The sequence below is a fragment of the Epinephelus fuscoguttatus genome, linkage group LG13 (genome assembly GCF_011397635.1).
Source record: "Epinephelus fuscoguttatus linkage group LG13, E.fuscoguttatus.final_Chr_v1".
In the NCBI taxonomy this organism is placed as follows: Eukaryota; Metazoa; Chordata; class Actinopteri; order Perciformes; family Serranidae; genus Epinephelus; species Epinephelus fuscoguttatus.
This window is the reverse complement of record NC_064764.1, coordinates 22,568,750-22,590,127: the sequence shown is the minus strand read 5'-3', so window position 1 is coordinate 22,590,127 and position 21,378 is coordinate 22,568,750. Positions and strand designations below refer to the sequence as shown.

The following is a 21,378-nucleotide window of genomic DNA, read 5'->3' as shown; positions in this document are numbered from 1 at the left end:
GTGACCGAGCGGAAGTTAGTTTTATATTCGTAGTTATTAGTGTGATCATATAATGCAGAAAATCACGCCGGTTCTCACTTTTTATTTTTTACTATTTTTTTTTTTTTTTTTTTTACATTAGATTTGTTTGTTTGATTTGTATGTCTCATCCTTGATTATTTCGATAGCAGTTGTTGTTCCAAGAGCTTTACTACGTCCTTAAAAAATTACAGAAACTCAATATTAATTGTTTTATTTATGTATTGCTGACAGATTTATCCTGAGACAGAAAATCCTTTTACAGAAATAATTATTTGCAATTTAATCTGCCATTTTTATCATCGAAATATATCAAGTATGACTGTAAAGCAGGTGGCCATTCAACTACAAAGCGTAAAAAACGATGAAGCTTTTAATTTATATTTTTATTTAAATAACTTAGCTATATTTTAATCTACACACTTGTGTAACGTGGTAGTTTTAGCATAAAAATTTCACCATGCGTATTTTTATTATAAAGCGCAACTGACTTCAACACCGTAACACCAACCTGGAACTATCTTCACGCACTGAGATTTGTTTACATGCGGAGGAATCTCCGCTAGCGACCCTGTTAAGCCTGATTTAGCCACAATAAACGCTAGGTTTTCCACTTAGTTGACCTAATAGGTGTCAGCCATGGGGAAGTCGTTTGCGAATTTCATGTGTAAGAAGGATTTCCATCCTGCCTCGAAGTCAAATATCAAAAAGGTGAGTGGAAGCTACAGTTAGCGGTACCGTTTGAAGCTAACCTAGATTAGCCTGCTAGCTTGCTACTTAGCAGGAGCTAACATTAGCCTGTTGGATAATTACCTGAAAGAAAATGTTTACCGCAGAGTCGTTTTTCTGTTTGTATCCACGACCAACCGTTCAAGATGGCTACTGTACTTTGGTCGCTCGCGCTGTTAAGATTATAAACGTTATTTTGACGTTGTAACTTCAGTTAAGCTAACGGACACGGCTAACCTTAAGTTATAACGTTAACTTGGGATGGCTTTAGCTCACTGTGCTGTTATGGTCTGTGGAAGGAGAGTTAAAGTTATTATTATGAGCAAGTTGTTTCATTTAAATTTCAGTATTTCAAAACTAAAGCTGTCCAGATAAGGCCATATGTTGTATCAACGTCACACATTTAAAATGTAAATGAGAAATCGTCCTCCGTGAGTTTGGTTGTAAAACATTAAAGCAGTATTAATACAAATGACTCTGTGACTTAATATGTTTGTAATGCATTTAATAAACAATACGTATAGTTATGGTTTTATGTCTGTATGTAGCCTAACTAGTAGTCTCTGCCCTGTGTATTGGTATTGAGCCCCCTCTGGTGCATATCCAAGTTGACATTATTTATACACCTTTCAACCTACACCTAATAAATTTAATATGTATTGTGTGCCTTACTCATAAATTTGAAAAATACAGAAAATGGTGTAAAATGCCTTACACAATTGCTATGAGCCCAAGTTAATGTCTTTGGATTGACTAAGAGTGGAACACCACCTGAAGTGTAAGGTCTGGAGCTGTTCCCTAGACAATGAATAGGAGACTAATTTCTGTGGACCCACAGAATGTTTGTTTCTTTTTTATACCCAAATGAGCTTTATTGTATTGAAGTGTGTTAAGGTCTGACGCAAAATGTACCCATATACTCGGAGCCTTCCCCTGGATGCTTTCAGTGTCATCTATGATATCTTTTCCAATCATTGTCTACGGAACAGGTCTAGACCTTTCTCAATGACATCACAAATTTAGCACTCTAGTTTTTGAATTTGAGAGAAAGTTGACTTTCTTCATATGAATAACATGGATACATTTTGAAAATGAACCAGAATGCCATTACTACTTTAGCAGTAAATATTTAAAAGAGTAAAACATTTATTGATTCTCAAAAGTGTGTGCAATTTTCAGCCAATCAACTCGTAAATTATTCAGTTAATTGACTAATTTTCTCCCTTCTAATGCTCTGTCAGGGGCCAGTAATTACATAAAGTGCATAAAAATTGAACTTCTATTTAGTGAAATTACTTATTTAAGTGTTTGTGTGTCAGGCAATTGAACTGACACAAATACGTTTTTGAAAATGTATTAAGAACTAGAGAGAATTTGTTCAGTAATCCTCCTTTTCCCTTTATTTTACAGGTATGGATAGCAGAACAGAAACTGACCTTCGAGAAGAAGAAGCAAGAAGAACTTATGCAGGCGTACATGAAAGAGCAGGATTCTTACAACAACAGGTTAGATACATTTAGAAGTGATATTTTGTACTTCCTTGAAAGCTGCTCTTTTAATATCAGGTTTATTTTACACATACAGAGGTTTAGTTTCTTGATAAATAAATAGTATGCAGATTTTTCAGGCTCAGAAAACTGAACTTTAGTTACGTTTTCTAAATACCTACTCCAGATTCACATCGTGTACGTGTTTATAATCACCACGTCAAAGAAACAAACATGTTGTTTTCTCGCCTCTAGGTTGTTGATGGGGGATGATCGCGTTAAAAATGGCCTAAATTTCATGTACGAGGCCCCACCTGGAGCATCCAAAGGTAAATGATCACTTGAGCAGCTCTGATCTGTACTAAATATTATGCTTAGTTTTGAACACCTGATTCTTAATAAAATTATACTTAACATTTTAATACTTGTTTTTTTCCCAACATAATTGTCATCTGTCCTGAAGAGGAAACAAAAGAGGTAATGTAAAGAAAATTATGAACCTATACGATTGTATAATATGTGTGTGTGTTCTGCATGTCGACTGCATTTATTACTAGAAAAGTTAACATACTAAAATCCATAACAAAAATGTATCTGTTTTTTCAGGAGGGGGAAGACGAGTACAAATTTGAGTGGCAGAAGGTGGCTCCTCGAGAGAAGTAAGTAGCTGAATTTTATATGCAATAAAATTTACTCTGCATATTGTCCAGCTCTCCTTCAGGATTTGCACTCTTTTTAACCCTTCATTTTCTCATGTAGGTATGCCAAGGATGACATGAACATTAGAGATCAGCCATTTGGAATCCAGGTGTGTGATGATTTTTATTTATTTGAATCATACAGACTGCACCAGTGATCCCCCAACAGGAGATTAAATCTAAGGGGGTCACAAGTTGATTAAAAGATTAAGAAACAATATGAGACATATGTCTGTTTTTGCTTTTTTTATTGGGAAATAGTGACTACTTATATCTCCTTGGGAAGATGCAAATTCTATAATGAAACAGTCTGAAAAGGAAAAGTCACACTCTGTCGACAATAAAGTCACAGCCTTTGACAAAGGGGCTGCATGTAGACCTTGATTTGTTTTTAGGGGTCAGATGCTAAACATGGTTGGATACTAGAGTCTAATGCCATTACAGCTCTGTTCTGCATCCCTCAGTTGCCTTTGGCAACACTCTTAGCAGATCTGGTAGGTTTTGTAAAGAACTAGACATCTAATACTAATGAGATGGAAGTTACTAACACCGCCTTCCCACACTTTGTGGATAAAAGAAATTCTCAGTCATCAACAGCTTAAAAAAAAGTGATATACACTGAAAGGCTTTTCCAGGAAGTTAAAAAAGATGTGGAAGCCGTTGTTGCCTATTCAGGACAAATGATATTCCCATTTATCTCTGAAAGAAGATCCCATTTAATCTGTCTGCTAATTATCTATAGTATCTTTTATTTTTACCTTAAAGGTGAGGTTGTTATGTTTACTTTAATATGTGAAATATGACCAAGCTGGCTGTTGTTGTGTTTGCTGTGTAGTATTGTATCCTGTGGTTCTTTCTATTGCACTACTATAACATGATGCTGTCACTCACAAGGGCTTGATATTTTGTAAAAAATCAATGAACAGAGTTCAAAAAGCTAAAAAGATTGGGAACTACTATATTATTAAATATGCCATGTATGCTTTAATGTACATTACAAAGTTTCAAAAAGTAAATCAGAGTTTGCGTTGTTTTGAGTTGTTTAAATAATTATGCATACATCTCCACAATTTGCACTAATGCCTGTTGTTGTTAACTTCCCAGGTGCGCAACGTGCGATGCATCAAATGTCACAAATGGGGCCATGTGAACACAGACCGAGAGTGTCCTCTCTATGGGCTGTCGGGTATCAATGCCAGCTCTGTGGCATCAGAGGAGGCAGCAGGTAGAGTACATAGCATACAATAATTATCTAAAACAGACATTTTAAACACCTTTCCCTGCAGCTTCTTTGTTTATCGATGTAATTAGATTTTAATTTGATATTTGTGTAAACAAAGCACCATTTTGACTTACAGATTTTATTTTGTTGCTGTTGAATTAAACAGGAGTAATTAATTAATTGAAATAAGCATACAAGCAAGCATTATGAAAACAAGATAGAAATAAGTTATTCTCCATTATCAGTGCATGACTTAAAATAAGTAAGTATGTTTTACCCGTTGAAATCTATATTTATGTTAAACATGATTGTTGTTCGTTATGCGATGGAGCAAAAAACAGTAGAGTAATTGTACAAAAGAACAAGGAGCCAGAATATCCGTGCCGCTGGATATTTGTGGCGAGTGTGTTTGCCTCAGTCAGACTTTGCAGCAGGTACACCTACAGTATCTTTCCTCTCGGGTTTCAGCTGGAGCTCCCAGTCTTGAGCTGATTCTGACTTCTGCAATCAGCGAGTTGAGTAGTAAAGTAATAATGTTTACCCTGGGAGAGTCCAGTCTGCGCATGGTGTTGATGGTGGAGTGCTGTAATGGTCCCCCTCCTGTGCCGGGAGGAAAAAAATGTAATTATTGTGTATTCTGATTCCCCTAACTGCTGCTTTGGCAGAGAATGATATTGTATGATTTGCTCAGCCGGAAGTGGAGTGAGTTGATTTGATGTCCCATTCTGTTAACAAAGCCGCCCCTGAAATTCCCACTGTGGAGATAGTGGTTGGCATGGGTTTGACATCAATGGGACTCTGAGGCTGTGATTTGTGCTAACAGGTCCGTCGATGCACCCCTCGGAGTTAATGGCGGAGATGCGAAACAGTGGGTTTGCCCTGAAAAAATGTGTCCTTGGTAGGAATGCTACTGTTTGTGATCCATCGCAGGTAATTGTCTGTCTCGCACTCCCGTCTTTGCACACATAGGACGATATACGAACACACACACACACACACACACACACACACATATACCCTTCAGCGAGAAAAGTCTAAGTATATCTTTGTATAGCATATATAAATGATGCACAGGGGCACGTTTTTGTGGCAGCTCAAGTCAAGTGAACAGATTTGATAAAATAAATAATATCATTGCTTTACGGTGTTCACCTATTCAAATATAGATTTCCTTAAATTTGCCTTTTGAGAGTCGTATTTATCTGCACGTTATCGTTCTGATTTAAATGCCAGTTTCAGCGTGCTGTGTGCTTTTACAGGAATTTGTTGCCAGTGATAAAGAGGAAGATCCCGAGGTGGAATTTCTTAAGTCATTAACGACTAAGCAGAAACAGAAGCTCCTCAGGTACAAAATGTTGCAAAAATGAATAAATGAAAGCTTTAAGGAGCAGACCAACATTTGTATTGTTGTTGTAACACTGAATATTTTAAACCTCGTATTGATACAGTAACATGAGGGAAGTCTGGATAAATTATCTGATGAATTTCGAGGTTATTGTGATGTTTTCTTACACATGTATTTCAAATTTAAAAACAAAAACTTGTGCATTTTAGTTTAGTTTTTAAATCCAATCATTCCAATGCTTTCCTTTTTGATGGTGTTTTGCATGTACCTTAAACATCAGCTAAAGGCACTCTCCTTAAACTTTAATGTGATTTATAGACTTTATTATGTATTAAGTTTATCTGCTTCTGTGTTTGAGAATTTTAATTGAATGTTTGTGTTCCTGTTTTACAGAAAGCTTGATCGGCTGGAAAAGCAGAAGGCCAAGAAAAAGAAGAGCAAAAAGCAGAAGAAGAAGAGCAAAAGAAAGCACAAGAAAAAGCATGAAAGTAGTGACAGCTCGAGTGACTCCTCCAGCAGTAGCAGCAGCAGCAGTAGCAGTAGCGATAGTGGCTCCGATTCAGACAGCCGTGGCAAGTTCAAGAGCCAGAAGAACAAGAAAAAAGATTCCTGTCGGGATAACAGCTCTAAGAGCGAGCGCAGAGTCAAGAGTCAGAAAAAGGCCTCCTCTCACAGAAGCAGGTCACCGAGCCCTCACACTGGACAGAAGCGGCCTGAAGAGGAGTCCGGAGATTATAGACAAACAAGGACAGAGAGGGGAAGGAGCAGGAGTCGAAATCACAGCCCAGCGAACAAGATCAAGCCGGAGGGAGGTCAAGAGAGAAAGAGACACAACAGCAGGGACAGACAGAGACCTAGCAGCTCCAAGTCTGCCTTGGACAGAAGTAGGAGCCGCGAGAGAGGCAGGGAGGACAGAGGTAAAGACGGGCGTCACAGTAGAGATGGTGAGAGGAACAGAAGTAGCACAGATGGAAGGAGAGGCAGAACAGCAGATGGGAGGAGCAGAAGCAGGGAAAGGAAGAAAGAAAGGGAGGGCAGGGGAAGAAGTAGGAGTAGAGAAAGAAGAGAGAGGAGCCATGACAGAGCCAAAAGAAAGCACTGACTGTTTTCTGTTGTCTCTTACAATATTGGGCAAAACGTGTTGAATGTTTTCATCTTTTTTTTTCCCCAATGACTGTTAAATAGTATTCGTAATTGTCACACTGTCCTTCTATTTAACATCGCAGATATGTCCAGTAGTAGCCCTTTTTCTCCAGTAGAGGGAAGCAGTGCACAGATAATGTGGAGCCGCAGCTCATTGCACCCTTGTGTTGTCTTCTGTATAAAAGGCTCTAAATTAATTGATTACCATTGGAGGCAATTTGTAGCTATGATCCGCTGATGAGAAAATATTGGAGTCATTTTAATGGTCAGTTGGCCGCTAGAAAGATTATTCCTGTTGCTGCAGGGTTTTTTTTTCTTTTTTGCTTTCATTAATGTGTCGACATTGTAAGATGTGATGATGAGACGGCTGTTGATACTCACAAAAAAATGAGTATTTAATTTCTGATTAAATTTTTAATCATCATCGATTTCACGCGTTTGTTTTGCGATGGATGGCGTCAAAACTTGGATAAAAGTGCTTTGTCTGTTGATTGATTACCGCTTGTATATTTCCCATTGACTACTAAATCATCTTAAAGCGCGGAGCACCTGACAACAAATTATTACTGTTACCTTTTTAAAATAATAATGATTTTAAATATTTCAGGCCGGTTTCGCACAATGTGTGTTATCTCAAAAGCTGTGAAATGCCTCCTGCTGGGATATTGCGGGCGTCAAACAAAACAAATATGATTTCTGTCCAAATATGCAGCGTGTAAATACAGCCATACTGGAAACGCAACAAAATCTGCTATGGTTTTTATTAATGCATGCCAATATTTTATATTTTAATATGTAGAAAAATTGTGTGGAATTTAAATAATTGTTTTATTATCTAATTTGGACATGTCTTTTTTTCCTGTTTTAACATTAAATTTTAGACGTAAAATTATTTTAAAAATGTATTTGACAGTCTTCAAAATGTGGGAAAAACAATTTTGATGTAATTTAAATATAAATAAATAAATGTAACTCAAAAACAAATTTAATTAGACTCCAAAATGTGGCGTCTAAATGCCTAATTTTCCACATTTTTTTACTTCACTGTTGCTTCCAGTTTTTTATATTTGATGAAATTCAAATTGGCTGTCTAATTTGGTAGTTTTCACTATCTGGCCGTTTCCTCGAAGCCGCTGTTGCACAAAAGGAAATGAAAATAATTTCCCTCTATTGCCTTCTGGTCAATTTAACATCCTCTTCAAAAAAAAAAAAAAAAAAAAAAAAAAAAGAGGGTGTCTGGATGAGATGCTTTTCCCTGACGTATTTCCAGTCCTGGACTCACGCTGTAATTATTCCCCGGCTTTTTCTTTGAGAGTCGGACGCTGCACTGGGTAAGCACAAAGAAGTCAGAGAGCATCCTTGAACCCTTTCAATACGGGGCCACTGATATTCAAATAACATGCAGACACCATTTGACTGCGCTGAGCAAAGAGCATTTCAAATTCAAACATTTGCATGTGACTCTTTGCCCCTTTTCTTTTTCTAAAGTTTAAAAAACTGTTCCCATAACATCTCTGTGGCTTCTGGCAAAGAGAAAGACGCCACATCCTTATTCTCGGGCCATCGATTGGTATGCAAATGAAAGCAGTTAATTTGGACAATTAGAATAAATATTCAGGGACCTTTGTCGTCAAACCCCCTTGGAAACCCCCCGATAAAGTGAAACTGAACAAAAGATGTCTCGGAGATTAATTAGATATTTGATAAGACACGAATCCCTAATCGCAAATACAAGACACATGGGGCTGCGATGTGCTCCAAGTCATAATTAATACCATTTAACAAGATTTTCATTTGGGCATGAAATGTTTTTTTCCGGGGCATTAAACATTGATTTATTCCATAGGGGGAAATAGTGAAAGTCGAGGTATTATAGGTGAGTTTAAGAAAAAATAGCCTCATGCTCTCAAATAAACTCCTAAATTAATTTAACAAATAAAATTAGACAGAAAAAAATATAAAATCTGCATCACACAATTACAGCCTTTTTTAAAGATGTTTTAATTACGATAAAATGAAAGTCTTATACGTGTGACTTTATACAGGTAAACATTTATATATAGATATTTTTTTAGCAAAGAAATAAAATGGTTAACCAAAGTTGGAAAAAGCTGTGTACATACATATCCACAAAGTGCGTCGAAAGTAAACTCCCTGATTTCCAGGATACCAACACGAATAAAACAATCATAGCCTAAACATTTACATGAAAATAACACATAGTTTAGTCGTCAATATACAAGATGTCACTCACATTGTCCAACCAAAGTTCAACAGGTTTCGCGCACCCTTAGCAAACATCCATTTCATTTTCAAGTTGCCCCTAAAAATCCCCCAAAGGCCTACAGTATAAATCACTGTTTTTCTTTAGATGGGTTTTACGCATGGAATACTCGTTACGCCTGTGGAGAATATATTTTTTAGACTTTGCAATCGCTTCTTGAAATATTTTCTCCTTTTTATTGTCCGTCAAATAAGACCCGTTTTCAATGCTGTGCAGTTTTGAATCTGGTTTGATTTTTTTTTTTTTATTGGAGGGGTGAAGCCTCATTAGGGCTCGTCGTGAGGAGACGGATCCTTAACAGTGATTCTGGGATTTACCCCCTCCAAAATAAGTTCTGGGGACTCGGACCTCGGGGTCTCCAGGTTACTGGTGTCGGTGTCACTGTCGCTCCCCTTTTTGCCTCCTCCACCGGCCGTGTGCGTTTTGATGTGCTTGCTCAAATGGTCACTCCGCATAAAGCGCTTGTTACACACCGGGCAAGCAAACCGTTTCTCGCCGGTGTGGGTGCGAAGGTGTCTCTGGAGCTCATCGGACCGAGTGAACCTTTTGCCACAGAAAAGCCAGTTGCAGACAAAAGGCCGCTCGCCGGTGTGCCATCTCAAATGCGCTTTGAGGTGAGATGTCTTTCCATACACTTTACCGCAGCCGGGAATGTGGCAGCTGTGAAGTCCCTTTCTGCGCAGGCTGGCCCCGGCGGGTCCCAGCCGCTCAGCCTCCTGGCAGTTCGGACAGTCACATGTTGCTCTGCCGGAGTACCGCCGGGACGACCTTGAGGAGCTACTTATTCCTGAACTGCCCCCAGAAATCATGGCGTTGGCGGCGGAAGTGTCTGTGTAAGTGGGGATGACTGTTTTGAAACCGTCCTGCGTTAACAGGTGCTGGCTGGTAGACAGTAGATGAGACGCGGTGGGGCTGATTCCAGTGGAGCTGAACGCCGAGTGCGTCAGCGAGGAGAAGTCCGGGTTGTAGCCACTCAGCTGGGAGTGGATGGCTTGAGGCGTCCCGGAGTGCAGTGAGGTCTGGAGGGTGCTTGCAGGGTTCTGGACATCGAGCCACGACCCGGGGTTAGTGTGGACATCCCACCACGAGGACGCACCGTTGGCAACATCGCCAGAGATGGTCGAGTGGAAACCGGACTTGTACCACGACTCGTACGGGTGCGCCATCCCCACCCGCGGGTATAGAGTCTCTGCTGATGTGTGGACTTTGGAGATAAACGCTGACTGCCCGGACTCTTGGGACGTGACGCTGGCAGTGTTGGAAAACAGACCGCTGTACTCTGTGGAAAATGCAGACGAGGTCGGGGAGGTGGAGGCTAAGCAAAAGGCGCTGTTGCCTGTGCCACTGGTCGGCGTTAGTCCTGTCGACGCGCGGCTTGTTGCAACTGTGAAACCGGGCAGACTGGATCCCAAGTTGCAGCTGGACGAGGATCTTTTCCACGGGTGAAATCCACCTTTTGAGAAAGCGCTCGAGTCAGGTAAAGTTGTAAGAGGACTGGTGTTACCAATTTTGTTGCAAGTTGCAGCCAGCATAGCTAGAGGTGTAGTTCCAAACCGTGGCTCTTCCTGAAAACACACACACAGAAGTTGGACTTAAAACGGGCACCAACAAATATGTCTCAGATACTTTAGTTTTATTTAGATATCTGGGAAGCTGATGACTGATCTGAAATAAAGCAGGACTTTGGCAAATGAATTATAACTACTGCACGTATTTAAAGTATAATTTGAGCTCAGATAAATGTGTTTGGAGAGAGTGGAGGTGCGCGTTTTAATAAGCGTATAATATAGATAAAATGCAACGTGCAAGTAATAATTATTAACATTTTTACAAACTTTTTCACAAAATTAACTGCGTCAGATGTCTGCTGGGAATATGCGACGAGTACAAAATATTAAAAACACTGCAAAGTTTGATCTGGATGTCTTAATGCTATTTAACTGTGTAATTTAATAATAAATAACGAGTAAAGTAATCGTAATAAGCATAGTGGGAAATCATAACTGCAAATGCATGTTTATGAAAGCAGCAAACACTTTAAGTTGCAGCGCAGCACAACTTTACGCACAACTTTTACGCATAAATAAAAAAAAGTCGGACTCACCCCAAGTATAGACGTGGCCATATCCAGGGTCTGTGCTGTGTTGAGGGTGTTCGCGATTTCAATGCTGTTACGGCTCCAATTTGATTCAGACTCACCGTGTTTGACTCAGGTCACACGGTTTCTCTCTTGGCTCGCAGCTCCCAACACTACCTAGTTGTAGAGAGCGTGTTCTTTGAAGTACAGCTGGCTAGGACGCGCAGCCAATCTAATGGCAGCATTCGTGGCTGGGGATGAAGTCAGCCAATGAGAGACCCGACCGCAGACAGAAACACCAAAAACCCCGCCGTCAATCATCTGTTGTGCAGCCTCTGCTCAGACTGTCATACAAGACACGATTTGGTATTTTTTTTTTAATGCATACAGTTATTTTTATGTATTCTCACACGAAGGCTCAATGTCTCCTTTTCATTGCAGAATTGAGTTCACACGTCAGTTCTCCAGGAGGTAAGCGTTTCACTCATTTTAAAGCGTTTGTGGATTGTGGTGACACTGTGTGTAGCTCCAGGTTTCCCTTCTGATTTTCAATGTTCAGATCATGCGCAACACGTCATTGAGAAATTGTTGCGATTTAAGCACATAGTATCCTGAACAATGTGAGGGACGCTGTTGTTGCTGATGACTTTATCACATCAGTGTGTGCCCTGCGCATGCTGCTGCTGCTGTCAGGCACAGTGTAGTTAATGCTTCAGGGGAAACAACTGGTGGTATAAGCTTTATCTTAAAATCTTATTTATCTTAAAGCGCTGCGTTTCATATTGGAAAATCACACATGGATTAAGTTTGGTGAAGAAGTCCAGAAACAGGCCTGACAGCGCGGACCTCAAATCTCCAGCCGCGGTTAGATCATTTATGAGCTGGCTGAATAAAACCACTTGAATGCATGACGGCAAAAACACATAATGACTCGCAATGCATCAACTAACCTACACTTTGTTTACTTCCAGCCAAAATTTTACGCGCGTCTGCGCTCGTGCGTGTGCTACGCGCCCCCTCCTTGCTTACTTGTTAGGGGGAGTGCAGGTGAGAGGTTAATTAAAAATGACAGCTTGCTTTATCAGCGCGCGGAGATGTGTTTTTTAAAGTATTTTATTAGCGGAAAAAAGTTTCAGCTTCCAGAGGATGCCTGCTGTAAGGCCGCCAGTCATCTCCATTAAAGCTGCTTTAACAGGAGGCACCGTGCCTGTGATGTAGCCGGGAAATAAAACCTAATGCCACTCTAATCACTCATTTATTAAATTGTGGACAATTAAGAGCATGTTTCGACAGTTTTCTCCAACTCGCGACTCTCATGTATGTATTTTTTTCCTTTTAATATCACAATTCAATAAGCCCGCATATCCCATAGCTTGTTAAAACGCCCGGGGATAATGGCATAATGTAAAATTGACCTGCTCTGACGTGAACCATCATCCCTTTAAAAGTTAAAGCAATTTTCCAGAGAAAGGCTTGACCGAAAGATGTGCATTACAGTATTCAAAACGGGCAAATAATGCTCCATTATAGAGTGTGAATGCTGCCAGTCAACACAGGCGCAATTTGTTCAAATACTCATTTTTTTTCTTCTTCTTTAAAACCACCACCTTTGGATGGGTGAATAAAAATCAGTCTCATCAAATACTGAGCGCTGCCAAGAAAATGATTTATTTTTTTTTTTTTGCAATCATCACAATTTGGCAGAGTGCTGTTAACAGTATTAAATGTCTATTCTACATAAACTAAGTTGCGAAAGAAATCATATTAAGTCGAGCGTGAAATGGGGATGAACGCAGGATGTAAGGGCATTTCTTTTCATTATGCTTTAATATTAAAAAAATAGGACAATATTTTTACCCTTAATTAAGTTAACAATTTTTTTTAGATTAAAAAAAAAACCACAATGACACTTGTTTAAGTCACCATTGATTATATTAATATTTGCTCCTTTGTTTCAATAATATTCTTGTACACATGATTATTTGTGTTATATTATATCCTAATAAGGAGCAGTGTGGTGTTCAGATTGCAATAATCATCCTAACAAAGGAACACTGCACAGGAATTATGCACCAATATTTTCTTTCTATATGCTGTATCTTTAAGTTATATGCTAAGAAACTGTTGGTCACATTAACCGAGAATAATAAAATAATAGTGATTTTTCAGACGGTGTTTACTTGGGACAAAAGGGAAGAACATGACCTGGCCTTGTCATTCAAGTGAGAATTTTGAGTTGAATCTGTAATTCTGGACTCCATTCGTGAGCACTTCTCTGTGGCAATTAGGAGCCTATTACAAGCCATTAGATTGATCAATGTACCTTAAACAATGGGAATGATTTATTTGGTCGAACAAAACGCTCTGCATCTATTGTGATGAGTCTAAGTGGGGGTGCATCCATCAACAAAAGATAAATGATTAATTCAGACCTATTCATTTGAATTCTTTCTACAAAGCCAGCCTCACTTGCCTCAAATCCAGATTATTAGAGCCTCATTTTCTGCATGTTAAACCAGACAGGCTGCTGGATTGGGCGATGGTTTTTGGTTGTGCCCCTGTGTGCTTTAATTTGTATTTCTGCCGAGGGAAGTTTATTTGAGGACATTTAACTAATTGTTGTAATTTCGTGTGCTCATGTGGCTACACCTGTTCCTCTCAAAGGGGGGCTGGAGGAAACTATGAGTGCAAGGATGTTTTACTTTATTTCTGTGGTGATGGAGCTGCACAGTGTTGTCTGACGACTGCTCTTGTATCATGAGAGGAAGCTCATTGAACAGAAAAAGTGGGCACAAGTATGAAGATTTTGTCAAGATGCTTTTACTTAGGATGTCTTCCTTTTCTTACGGATATCTTTTGGTTGTCTGTTCTCTTGTAAAATGCAAAAATGATGGTAAAAACAACAATTTTTATTTTATTTGTGGCTTTAAATGATAATGTGTGTGTATCATCTGCTGCGTCCCATGAGTTTATTCTTGCACTTTGAGGTTGCCAGGTCATTGTTTATTTCAGTGGCAGGTAAACAGAGACAACAGCAAGGAAATAGAAATGATATACATTAAAGTGCACTGCAAAATATACTGCTTGACAAAAGGATTTATTGCTGTAGGAAGTCGGTAAGCTATAAAAGAAGGGGAAGTGGCAAAATTGCTCGGACCCGTCAGTATAGAGACGCAACTCGTGGATGTCTTCAGTTAGACGACTGTCAAGACGGATGATTCGAATGTTAATGGAAAGCAGGCAGCTGTTGACAACACAGTCAAGCCTTCTGATAAAGATTAACCACGCTTTCAATACACACATTTCACCCAACAGTTCTGTGTAAGATTGATGTCACAGCAGCTCATCAACCTGCATCGATACTATTGACAGCTAAATTTGGAAGCATAGGTCAGCTTGCCAGCTTACAGTGTCAACTTTCATTTCCAGAGGCTGCATGTTCTATTTCGAGCGCGGGGGAGCGAGCCAGTTGAAGTGCAGTCGGCTGGTTACATTTTCAGGACTTAGCTTAGCACATTTTCTGTCAATGAATGTGGTGTTTTCTCTGAGTTGGTGAGCTGTTGTGGAAGTCAGCGAGGAAATTAACTGTGGGAAATGGCTCCAAAGAAGGTGCAGGTTACGAGGAATGGCTCCACTGAAAAAAATGAGCGTGCTTTGTTGATTATGTAATGGTATTTGGCTTGTTCTGACTGCAGACATTTCCACATTGTCTTTATTAGGGAAAGGGAGGTGATGCACCAAAGCCGCCACCACTGATTGGAAGGTTTGGCACTTCATTGAAAATAGGAATTGTTGGCCTGCCCAATGTTGGGTAAGTAAAGGGTTTTTATTTACATAGACGGTATCGCCTTCTCTCCATTCACACTGCATGCACCAGCATGTGCTCTGTCCACATCTGAGCTAAGTCTTCCTCCCATGATACCAAAAATATAAATGCATGGAAGGCAGGGTGACAGCCGAGTACAGTAGAATACACTACAGACTTTGGGCTGTTCAAGTTTCTCTTAAAGAAGCTTCCACGCAAAATGACATGTAGCACAATGTAACACAATTTTAGATGGGACCCCCCCCCCAAAAAAAAAATCAAGCTACTTAAACTGTCCGTGGAAAAAATTTCAGTGTTCCCGAGTGTCTGGAGCCACGTGTTCCCTGCTAGCCAAGGACCAAATCCCACAGGATCTTTGTCTTTCCTTCCCTGTGTCTTAACTTTCTCTCTGACTAAATGAAAGTGCTCAATCTTTCACACAGTGCTTCCAACATTACTGTTTTTAGAGTGATAGCAGATAAGTGTCACGATCAAGGGTGAACCTATGACTCCAAAGAGCTGTAGTCTGTCAAAAATCATAGTTTTGATAAAATAGTTAACTCATTTAAGTGTGTGTTCTGTATTGAATTTATGAATGTTGGTTTTATTATCACAGCAGTTTGATTTCAGTTCGAGAAACTAGCCAAATTCTGTGTGAAATCTTGATAAGAATGTGTCATGATGCATCTACTTTAGTATAAAACTGTATGAGAGCAAACAAGAATGATCCTATTATGCTACTATGAATGTAGAGAAGAACGTTAAATGAATGAAATGCATTAACAGACCCTGCTGCCCATTGGTTTTAAATATCCTCTTATTTATCTTGTGCCCCGGTCAAAGGTCAGGACACATCTTACACAGCTCTCCAGTCAGTCACAGGGAAGACACCTACTGTAGACAGTCAAGCACAGTCACTATCACATTCATACATCTGGTAATTTTGAGTTTTTAGTTCACCTAACCTGCATGTCTTTGAAGTGTGGGAGAAAATCAGAGGAATCACAGCACCACTGAGCCACCAGGCAGGCCAGTCTCTCCTGTAGATGCAACAGATCGTACGTCTCTAATATCGACACTGACAGCACATTACATGCTGGAAACTGTATGAAACTTGCTTTGGTCTCAAGTTTCAAGTTTATTCATTTGTCTCTAGGGAATTAAATTAATCTTGGACATAAAGGCTGCCACATGAAAATACGTACACACCTGTCAGCTGTCTTATTTGCACTGTATCTGTCCGACACTATTACACACCAGCATGAAATAGCACCGTATTTAGGAATCGACATGGCTGTTTGTCTATAGTTAAATGAATCAGCTCCCAGTCTTACACGTATACAAGTCGAGCAACTTTTCTTCTACATTTTAGGATTAATCTAATTATAATTTTCAGTAAAAACACACACTGAACAGAAGTCCAGCATGTGCAGCATCATAAAAACACTCCCTTGTAATGTTCTGTTTCCTTTTTCATTGATCTCATCTCCTTTTTAAATTATTTATTTATTTATTTACTACAACTACGAGAATATTTCTTGTGCAAGATATGATTTGGTGTCTCCCACTTATAAGGTAACCTTTTGTAGCTAGCCTAAAACTCTAAAGCACAATGAAGGCTAGGATACAAGCTGAAAAACCGATGTGAATAAGTTGCAGGATGTAAAACGGAGTCCCGGATCTCGACTCTGTCTTCTACATCAAATTATGTTATTACATAATGAGGGGAAGGAGGGTGTATATATGATGTGAGCGGTTAGGGTGTGTGTTAGGTGTACATGTAAATAAAGTTCACAATGAGCACAGTCAACTTAAAGAGACAATACTTTAAAGAAAAACAACTGAAGGCAAAGATGCAGCTAATTGAGGTGTCACTGTTTTCAAAGTCTTGTTGGTTATAGAAGGTAAAAACGTGCGGTAGTTGAGGAATATTTCAATTCTCTGAAATATGAGCAAGGGAGTCAAAGAGTAACTCAGTCTGCAGGTGATTTATATCGCTAAGGTCGACAACTTGACAAGAATCTGCACGACATTGCCACAGTTCGTGTTAGTAGGCTGACACACTGTCTGCATGTCAGACCTGGTCAGACAAATCCACCTTGTCAGCATCTACCGAGACCCTGAGCAACATCAGTGACAGAGCTTAATCACAGGGCAGACCCAACATGACTTTCCTCTGAGCTGCAGGAAAAGGCCACAGTGATAGGTTATCTTCTGCTCAGCTGACAGGTCCTCATCTGTTAGGAGCTCCTTAAGACATTTTTTCGAGTTATTTTCGGCAGAACTGTTGTTTTTGAGTAAACTGGGAAGTTTTGAAAGAGATGAAAACGGCAGGTTTTGAAGGGACAGAAAGGCCCAAGGTGTTGAGATGTTGTCCAGTTACTGTGCTGAATAGTGTAGTAAGGACTTGTTTCATTATATATTCAGATACTTAACAGAGAGTAAACACTCAGAGGGTTGTGCCTCTTCACGTCGTGTGTCTTAGCTATTTTGTCAGATTTCTGAGCCTATTGCACAAAGAGCCAACTCCCCAGAGTCCAGTGTTTTCATTTCTTACCCCAGCAAAAACCACAATTTCTTCCCGGTATAAGAAGTAGAACTCATTGAGGTTGTGGCCTGCCATACCACATTTGTGTCAAAGTACAACTTGTCAACCCTCCCATGGTTTCATCATGAATGAACCACGTTCAGATGCCAGCCTGCTGTTAGTTGGGCGTAACTGACCATTCTTCACACACACACACAGGAAACTTGAGAGTGTGATTCAGCCAATCTCGCAGCTATTTCTACACCAAGACCGGCACATGTTCCCTTTTGCTCAAAGGCACAAAAAAGTTTCGTCGTGTCCATTTAACCCCTTACTGGGACGCACTGTAAAGTACGCACAGTATATGGCCCAACTTATTCATGTTGAGTCATTCTTAAATCTCCTCCAGGTCACCTAGACATGAAGTTATTTTTTTGGGTACCTTCCTTTTGCCTATTGTGTCAGCTCAGACTGTGTTGTGTAATGGACAAACCCTTTAGTCTGCCTACATTACATCTCACCTCTTAAAGAGGTTTTAATCTCAGTGCAACTTCCTAGTTAAATAAAGGTTTTATATATTTAAACAATAGAGGCCAGTACGTTTTATGTTCTTCAGAGCGGATAGATTGTGAAACTACCTAACAATGTCATCATGACACTGAATTAGGCAGCTTGCATGAGGATAACCAACTTGATTGAGATTAACGAGGCATTCAACCTGAAAAACAAAGAATCTAGAATCTTCTCGTATTAACTGTTAATACAAACATCAACCATAGCATGGGTCATGTAATTTATTAGGGACATAGAAACACAGATATATGGAAATTGTGACGCTAATACGTTTTGTTGTTTGCTGTAGGTGGCCAAGCATGCACTGTGACCCCTATGAAGAAATAAATATATGCAGGGAAATGTGTGTGTGATCTGGGAATGGTTTGCAAAATCACAAATTTAAATTGTGTGTGCATGGACTGCACAGTTCTCCAGCATCTTAACTTTGTATTTTGCTCTTAATCTGCATTTTCTAAAGGAAAAAAACCTTCCCTTAGCCCCTTTCTCTTTGGTAGATGGACAAATTTTGATTTCAGGCCACAATTAATTATTATTGACTACCATTTATAACTGCAGTTAAAGAACTGTAGTGGGAAAAAGATGGTAAATAATTAAGTGTCCCATTTTTTCCCACTTAATAATCATTTAAAGTATGTTTGTAACTTTTGAGAAGACATTGATCACCTGGATTTTTAAAATTAATAAATTGTAATTGTGAATTGACAAAATTATATTAACTCAAGAGCCACTCACAAGCTCTTTTTGGAGATTTCATCTGCTTCTCAGTCTTTATTAGCAGCTGGTGTTGCCTCAATCCTCATGTATTCACTGTATTCTACATTACATGTTGTTGTCTGTGACATTCATGATCTTCATAGTAAATCCAGTCCAGGTTATAGATTAATATTTTTGCCTGAGTTATGTGTATGTCTCACCTCCCTATAAAAAAACACTAAAGTCTGGCTGCAAATGTGCATCACTTTCCCCAGTGACCACAGTAAACTCTTATTTGCATTTTAGTAATTTGCTGTGTAATTATTTATATCATCAAGAACACCTGACGATATTCGTTGATATTCGTCCCTGTGGACCATCTTTCTTTTTTCCCCCAAGGTGACCCTAGGAAAGCCTTCAAGTATGTTAGAGAAACAATTTAGCTTTATATAAGGAATTAATGCATGCACTTTAGCAATCTTGAGCAATTTCATGCCTATAGGACTTTGCAAACAATCATTTCAATGTGAAGCACCAAGTGAGGGGATAAAAATGGAAAGTCCTGGATTATAGTTAACTGCCATGTCATTATTACTCTTAGACACTTGCCATTGTCTGTAGATTCTGAAGTACACTTGAGCTGCTTGTGCCATACAAAATAAATCTCTCCGTGATCACAACATGGGGCGGCATTTGGCTGATCCCGTTCAACAGCTGAGATCTATCAGGAATGTAATTTGCCCCTTGATTCCATGTACAATTGATCTATTATGGGATTATTTGATCTTGTAATCAGGCAGAGTATTTCATGGAGTATTTTTGGTTGAAGCGCTCAAATAGTCAGTCCATTAGAATAACCTTTTCCTTCCTGTGCCGAATATAAAAAAACAGACGATCTTGCATAATTTGCTGAAGTGTTTCAGGATCATACTATCGAACCATCAGGTTCTGCACACCAGCACTTTTAGATGGATTGACCTCACCGCTGTTTTTATTTTCAGGAAGTCAACCTTTTTCAACGTGTTGACAAAGAGTCAGGCTGCAGCTGAAAATTTCCCCTTCTGCACCATTGACCCAAATGAAAGCAGAGTGCCCATTCCAGATGAACGCTATGATTTCCTCTGCCAATTCCACAAACCTCCCAGGTATGGGGTCTCATCGTTCAACTATTATTCACACTTCAGATCTGTAGTCACTGACGGTCTTCTCGCAATAGATATGAGAAAACATATAACAATGTTGTTGACGTGTAGCTGCCAGTTCTGTATGATGTATGATTGCTGTTCTACTGTAAGGTTTTCTGTTAAGGAGAACGCTGAAGTGTCTGAACCTCCAACACCTGGTTATCATACACATTTATAGAAGCTGTTAAAGCAGGCTGAATTCAGATTTGCTGGGCTATACTGACAAAGCACTAGCGAGATATCCCTTTTTGACTGACAAGAATTGGTATGTTGAATAGCACAGAGCATTTAAGTGCATGAATTTTAGTCACAAGAAATAAACTCCTGCTACGAGCAGTATGAATCTCTGCGCTCTATACTTTAACTTAAATACATGCAGAATAGATTCCACTGCTATTAATAAATAAATACACCAGTCACCATAAAACCAGCTCTACAGTTCCTACCTGTTTACCCACCTACCTATCCAATGTATACTCATACAGCAGTTCATATGATATCCTACAAGTTAGTGCCCCATGTTTGACTTTATATATTTAACACAGAGTTACTCAGTTATGGAGGTTAGGTTTAGGCAAGTGAAGTTACTGTGGTTAGGTTTAGGAAAAGAAACATGGAGACAACGTACCTGAGATGACTCACTCAAATTCCAGTTCCAAACACTGGCTTCCTGGGGAAAGTCCCAGGGGAAAGTCCTGTGTTTTGTGACCCATCCACCGCCCCAGCCAGCTTCTTATCCAGACTGCTTCCCACTTTGTTCTTTACTCCTGTCAGTGCATTGGTCACCTGATCACAGCCTTCCAAATTACAAGGGTTATGCACAAATTTTGATGCATTACTTTTTCGTAGGGAAATGTATGAACAGTGCATGAGTACAGCCTGACCTCTCTCAGGATAAGGCTGGTGATATTCTACATAATTCTCATTATATATTGTTTTAACATATTTTTTAAAAATTCCCATGATTTGTATTGAAGTATTGACAGACGTATATCTTTGTTTTCTTTTGTGGGATTTACAATAATAAAAGTCTACAAGTAGGTGTAGCTGGAGCTGGAGCAGCTTCAGGACACACCCACCACCTACATGACTCACCCACTATATCCACACGTCAGTCCCCTCGCACCTTGGCCAGGAAGCGGAAACAATGAAGAAAGCAATGAAGTGTTAGGTTAAAAGAAAGGCTGTTAAGGGTAGGGGTTACATCTTGTTACATATAAGGTGAATAACGTCTTCATGTATCATGATTAAACTAAATTAATTAAGTGGAGGTACTGCAATGTTTGGCCTCATAATTAATTGCTACAACCTCATGTTGCAGCAGGGGTTAAAAAAAACCATTGTGTTGGTGGGTTTGTCCTGTTTTATTAGTGGGTGCGGTTCGTAGGGATGCATTGTGTGGCTGCAGCTATTTATGTCTCATAATGTAGAATAATACTAGCATTAACTTTTACGTGTCCACTTTGTGGTCAAACCTCTTCAGTTTTTTTGTGTTGACTAAATATATCAGAAAGAATGTCTAGTTTTCTGTTCACCTCTTTTACAGAAATCTCTTCAAAACACCTTGCAGTCTGATGCAATCCAATGCAA

General features: G+C 39.4%; 3 protein-coding genes across 3 annotated transcripts in view; 2 read left to right on the top strand and 1 right to left on the bottom strand.

Annotated features, from left to right (window-relative positions):
- The first annotated feature begins 534 nt into the window (after positions 1-534).
- cir1 (corepressor interacting with RBPJ, CIR1) lies at positions 535-7,066 on the top strand. Its single transcript, XM_049594748.1, has 10 exons — positions 535-729; positions 2,158-2,252; positions 2,490-2,563; positions 2,698-2,711; positions 2,841-2,893; positions 2,994-3,042; positions 4,037-4,157; positions 4,978-5,084; positions 5,414-5,499; positions 5,893-7,066. Exons 1-10 carry the CDS (start codon positions 658-660, stop codon positions 6,599-6,601), a joined length of 1,380 nt encoding a protein of 459 aa, XP_049450705.1. The 5' UTR covers positions 535-657; the 3' UTR covers positions 6,602-7,066.
- Positions 7,067-9,154: 2,088 nt separating this feature from the next.
- Positions 9,155-11,455, bottom strand: sp9 (sp9 transcription factor). The gene is made up of 2 exons (XM_049593252.1): positions 11,031-11,455; positions 9,155-10,491 (listed from the first exon to the last, which is right to left on the bottom strand). The coding sequence occupies exons 1-2, from the start codon at positions 11,049-11,051 to the stop codon at positions 9,193-9,195; spliced, it is 1,320 nt and encodes a 439-aa protein (XP_049449209.1). The 5' UTR covers positions 11,052-11,455; the 3' UTR covers positions 9,155-9,192.
- Positions 11,456-14,455: 3,000 nt separating this feature from the next.
- LOC125899180 (obg-like ATPase 1) overlaps positions 14,456-21,378 on the top strand; it is a 54,983-nt gene continuing 48,060 nt past the window's right edge. Inside the window, exons 1-3 of the mRNA XM_049593254.1 lie at positions 14,456-14,612; positions 14,723-14,814; positions 19,606-19,749. Of these exons, the coding sequence (XP_049449211.1) occupies positions 14,598-14,612; positions 14,723-14,814; positions 19,606-19,749 (251 nt within the window). The 5' untranslated portion in view covers positions 14,456-14,597. The remainder of the gene's footprint in view (positions 14,613-14,722; positions 14,815-19,605; positions 19,750-21,378) is intronic.

Excerpts from the sequence above, each read along its gene's own strand:
- cir1 (XM_049594748.1), top strand. The coding sequence starts at position 658 with ATGGGGAAGTCGTTTGCGAATTTCATGTGTAAGAAGGATTTCCATCCT. Across the intron at positions 730-2,157 it reads CGAAGTCAAATATCAAAAAG|GTATGGATAGCAGAACAGAA; the intron begins GTGAGTGGAAGC and ends TTTATTTTACAG. Across the intron at positions 5,085-5,413 it reads CTGTTTGTGATCCATCGCAG|GAATTTGTTGCCAGTGATAA; the intron begins GTAATTGTCTGT and ends GTGCTTTTACAG.
- sp9 (XM_049593252.1), bottom strand. The coding sequence starts at position 11,051 with ATGGCCACGTCTATACTTGGG. Across the intron at positions 10,492-11,030 it reads TGGCCACGTCTATACTTGGG|GAAGAGCCACGGTTTGGAAC; the intron begins GTGAGTCCGACT and ends GTGTGTTTTCAG.